Below are 5,000 nucleotides of genomic sequence, written 5' to 3' on the forward strand. Positions count from 1 at the left end.
GCCTTAATTCCATGTAATGACACAGTTGAAAGGAATATCATTGAATCTTGTTTCATCAATTCAAATAATAAAAATGTTCTAAATTTAAGTCTTGGTTTATTTAAAATTGATGCTTTCATAATGAAAAAGTTGTAGATAGATATAAGCAACGAATAAATATATTCAGTTTTTACATGTTTTGGACTGTAAAGAAACTTTGTAATTTCGGTTAGGGTCAATCTGTTTAGGTCTGTGACCTTGTGATATCCGATAATCCTGGATTATCTCTTTTTAATTTTTACCCTTTTGACAACTAACCATCTGGTATTCTTGATCTTGTTGTGTACTGCCTGAGACCTTTCTCTCCAATTGTATTTCATTTGTTCCTTGATAATGTCTTAGTAAAGACAAAAGCGCTTGGGTTTCTGACTATCGTTTTCCTGTGGAATTCGCTTACACACACACTCACACACACACACATATATATATATATATATATATTATATATATATATATATATATATATATATATATATAATACATTAGAACTCGAAATAATCGGATTTCAATGTAAAATGTCGAGTAAATTTTGCATCAGAGCTCAAAGGAAAAACCGGAATCCGACCCAATGAATCATATAATTTTTGTAAACAAAAGAGGTTCGGTCAGTCGCCGCTAGATGGCGTTGTTCCCGTGCTTGTTTAAAGCCCCTTGCTCTGCTGCTATTTTTTTTTGAGCAAGTAAAACACCTGTAAAGTCATTTCCTTAGTTTTTGTTTCTTTTCATAGTGTACTATTTTGATTCAATCATTGGTCCCAAGACAGCCATTGGAGACAAGCAGAAGAGGTATACGGTAAGAACCACAATTAAACTTAAGAAGATTATTGAAAATTATTACGAAAGAGGAATTCCTGTGGCAATCTTAAAATTCTTCTGAGATTTTTAGTGATACTTTAACCCTTGTAATGTCGATAATTGTCAATAGTTAATTACCGTCATAACTATTGACAAGCTATTGACACTGCAAACAAGAGGAATTAATGGTAAAAACTGTTAGTTATTCAAGTGAATCACTAGCAATACAACTTTTGTTTCTGTAAACAAAACAACTGTTATTATAATGATTATGTGGATAATTACCGTAATTAGATGTTAGGATATACAAGCTCTCACTTTATTACAGGTATACGATATCTATCGATAATTCTAAGACTAAAAACCTCTATATAACCATAAATATTATCTAGAGAAAATGATCATTTGAAAAATTTAAAATGTATATTACAGAATACCTATAAGCATTGTCATTGTTTGCCGTTTGCATTTGATATTGTTTACATTCTCAAAATGTTACTGCATGAGTACAATCGCCCTTACGTGGCTGGTAGAGGAAATGTAATTTGGAGATATTTTTTCTCGTAAACTAACAAAGTTGGGTTTAAAGCGTACACAATACTTGCCTGTATAAGTGTTAAGTGTGATTTAGCCAGTTCTGGATATCAATTTTGCCAGCTCCATTTTTTTTTTTTTATATCGATACGGCAAATGATATTGGCAATCAGCCATTTCTGGATTTGGTTGTTCATGTCAGTACAGGTGCTTCATATGGAATTCAAAAGCCCGGAATATCTTAGTGGAGGGCAGTATATCACCATAAGTATTATGGGGGAGAGAGAGAGAGACTGAATCTGTTGTCCTGGTTGGGTTGTTACACTGAAAGATATTTATTAGCAAAAGTGAAATAATAGTTGTGTATTGAGAATAATGATTATTTTAATAAAACCCTTGTTTTACTGTATCTAATCGTATTGCATGTATTATTACCATATTATCAAATTATAATATGAACAGAGCGATCTGCCATTTGCATTCTGATTTTGTTTACATACTTAAGAAAATCAGCTGATTTCATTTTACCTTTAGGATCACTGTCTTTAGTTGCCGAATGGAACTCAATTTATGAAAGAAAGCTGGGTTTAAGAATTGCAGCTGCTTTATTTATAAACGTAGGTTCATCCTTCCGCCTCTCTCGAAGTCTCGGCTAAAGATCGAGGTCATATGTATTCCTTTAAAATTTTACATATTTGAAAATGTATTAAACTGAAATATTACCAATTACTCTAGTATTTTCTTTATTGAATTGATTGATATTATTACTGTTTACATTAATATTAATAGTATTTGAAAATGAGTAAATCATTTATCTATTTATCATTCAAAAAACACATCTCAGTAAGAGAGTGAGGGAGAAAGAGAGAATTACTATTTTTATTATGTCTTATTTAATCGCATTAAACTTTATATAGTATTAATCATTATTAATATTTGAAAATTATTCAATCCTTTTTTTCATAAAAATGTATTTAATCATGAAAATAACATCAAAATACACTAACTCGTGACTATTTCTCAACAGAAAAGTCTTTGAATTTCTGAACTATTTGCAAATAATTTATAGATTAGACTCCCCTACAAAAATCTGTGAATTGTGAGAGCGCGAATTAGGGGGTTTACTGTATATATATATATATATATATATATATATATATATATATATATATATATATATATATATATATATATATATATATATATATTTATACATATATATATATATATATATATATACACACACACACACGAAAAGCTTTGTTACTTTGAAAGCTTTGTTGCTTGGAAAACTTCATAATTTGACAAACTTCAATATTTTAAAAATAAAAAAAGAGAAGTTAGATTTCTCCTGGGGATTAGATGCTAAACATTTTCTTAACAGATTCTTCAAGGGAGGATCTCTAATGAACATCAATTGAGTGGAGTTCTGTATAAATGAGTTGCCACATTACGAATGCTTCTTTCTTCTTGTGGAATTCTGACACCGAATGTCAAGTGTAAATACAAAGCATCTGTTAAGCTGAGGTGGTGCTGTATAATTATTCTACAGTTTAAAGTCGGCATCAGTTTATTTTCCAAATAACATAAGAACACTGAAGGCTGGTGGTGCTTCCTGTTAAAATCTTCTTGAATCACAATGCTGGATTTTAGTTACATATTACATCAGGATTTTTATTTTTTTTTGCAGAGTCACGCATTTTTCATAATATGTACGTGCCAGGACTGATTCATATTTGACAACAGTGAGCAAAGATAAGGGTAATTTTGATGTAGAATTGCTGAGAATGGGTGGAGATCCATATACTTGTGCTGAAAAAATGAATAAACTAAGTCCTATTTCATAGAAAAATTATATCGTGTAGCAATACAAAAAAGTTGCAAATTATAAATATTACACTAGGTTAAATACTTGTAGCAGGTAGACACTTTTCGAAGTTCTCCTCCTGGAACCTCTTCCTGTCTTGGAGGTTTTCCTAAAATCTGAACATGTCTGCAACTGGAACCTCTTCTTGTCTTGGAGGGTTTACTGAAGCTTGAACATTTCTGTTTCTGAAACCCTGCCAATAAGTAAAAGATGAATTCAGTGGGGAAAAGACTACTCCCTTGCCAGCTTTTGGAATGACTGAACAGATATACAGTTCATTTACGGTAAATCAACTATAAAAAAAAGCAAACCAGTAAATTATTATTATTAAAAAAATCCACAATTATAGCCATAAATTATAATATTTTAAGATACAAATGTTTCTATCCTATACAAGCATTGAATTTTATTATTATTATTATTATTTTTTTTTTTTTTGCTCTATCACAGTCCTCCAATTCGACTGGGTGGTATTTATAGTGTGGGGTTCCGGGTTGCATCCTGCCTCCTTAGGAGTCCATCACTTTTCTTACTATGTGTGCCGTTTCTAGGATCACACTCTTCTGCATGAGTCCTGGAGCTACTTCAGCCTCTAGTTTTTCTAGATTCCTTTTCAGGGATCTTGGGATCGTGCCTAGTGCTCCTATGATTATGGGTACGATTTCCACTGGCATATCCCATATCCTTCTTATTTCTATTTTCAGATCTTGATACTTATCCATTTTTTCCCTCTCTTTCTCTTCAACTCTGGTGTCCCATGGTATTGCGACATCAATGAGTGATACTTTCTTCTTGACTTTGTCAATCAACGTCACGTCTGGTCTGTTTGTACGTATCACCCTATCCGTTCTGATACCATAGTCCCAGAGGATCTTTGCCTGATCGTTTTCTATCACTCCCTCAGGTTGGTGCTCGTACCACTTATTACTGCAAGGTAGCTGATGTTTCTTGCACAGGCTCCAGTGGAGGGCTTTTATGCCGCCTGAATCATGCCTCTTTTTGTACTGGTTCTGTGCAAGTGCCGGGCATTCGCTTGCTATGTGGTTTATGGTTTCATTTTTCGTATTGCACTTCCTACATATGGGAGAGATGTTATTTCCGTCTCGTTCTTCGAATATATCTGGTTCTTAGGGCCTTGATCTTGTGCCGCTGTTATCATTCCTTCAGTTTCCTTCTTTAGCTCTCCCCTCTGTAGCCATTGCCATGTGTCATCACTGGCTAGTTCTTTAGTCTGTCTCATGTATTGTCCGTGCATTGGTTTGTTGTGCCAGTTCTCTGTTCTGTCTGTCATTCTCCTGTCTCTGTATATTTCTGGGTCTTCGTCTACTTTTATTAGTCCTTCTTCCCATGCACTCTTTAGCCACTCGTCTTCACTGGTTTTCAGATATTGCCCCAGTGCTCTGTTCTCAATGTTGACGCAGTCCTCTATACTTAGTAGTCCTCTCCCTCCTTCCTTTCGTGTTATGTATAGTCTGTCCGTATTTGCTCTTGGGTGTAGTGCTTTGTGTATTGTCATATGTTTCCTGGTTTTCTGATCTATGCTGCGGAGTTCTGCCTTCGTCCATTCCACTATTCCTGCGCTGTATCTGATTACTGGCACTGCCCATGTGTTTATGGCTTTTATCATATTTCCTCCATTGAGTTTTGACTTGAGTATCGCCTTGAGCTCTGCATATATTCTTTCCTGATCGTGTCCTTCATCTCTTGGTGTTTTATATCCCCTCCTTCCATTATTCCTAGGTATTTGTATCCTGTCTCATCTATG

At 33.9% G+C, this 5,000-nt stretch overlaps 1 protein-coding gene across 6 annotated transcripts in view; it reads right to left on the reverse strand.

Annotated features, from left to right (window-relative positions):
* Positions 1-2,920: 2,920 nt before the first annotated feature.
* The window catches only part of LOC135200182 (uncharacterized), a 20,524-nt gene continuing 18,444 nt past the window's right edge, over positions 2,921-5,000 (reverse strand). For 2 of the 6 annotated variants that reach the window (XR_010311225.1, XR_010311223.1), the window contains 2 exons: positions 3,281-3,428; positions 2,921-3,180 (listed from right to left, as the gene is read on the reverse strand). Coding sequence is in view for 3 of the 6 variants with exons in the window: in XM_064228549.1 (XP_064084619.1) it covers positions 3,099-3,180 (82 nt within the window). In the remaining 3 variants the exon portion in view is untranslated. Of the gene's footprint in view, positions 3,429-5,000 lie in introns of all 6 variants that reach the window. The other 4 variants (XR_010311222.1, XM_064228550.1, XM_064228549.1 and 1 more) reach the window with 2 other exon arrangements.

This window comes from Macrobrachium nipponense, chromosome 26 (genome assembly GCF_015104395.2).
Source record: "Macrobrachium nipponense isolate FS-2020 chromosome 26, ASM1510439v2, whole genome shotgun sequence".
Taxonomy (NCBI): Eukaryota; Metazoa; Arthropoda; class Malacostraca; order Decapoda; family Palaemonidae; genus Macrobrachium; species Macrobrachium nipponense.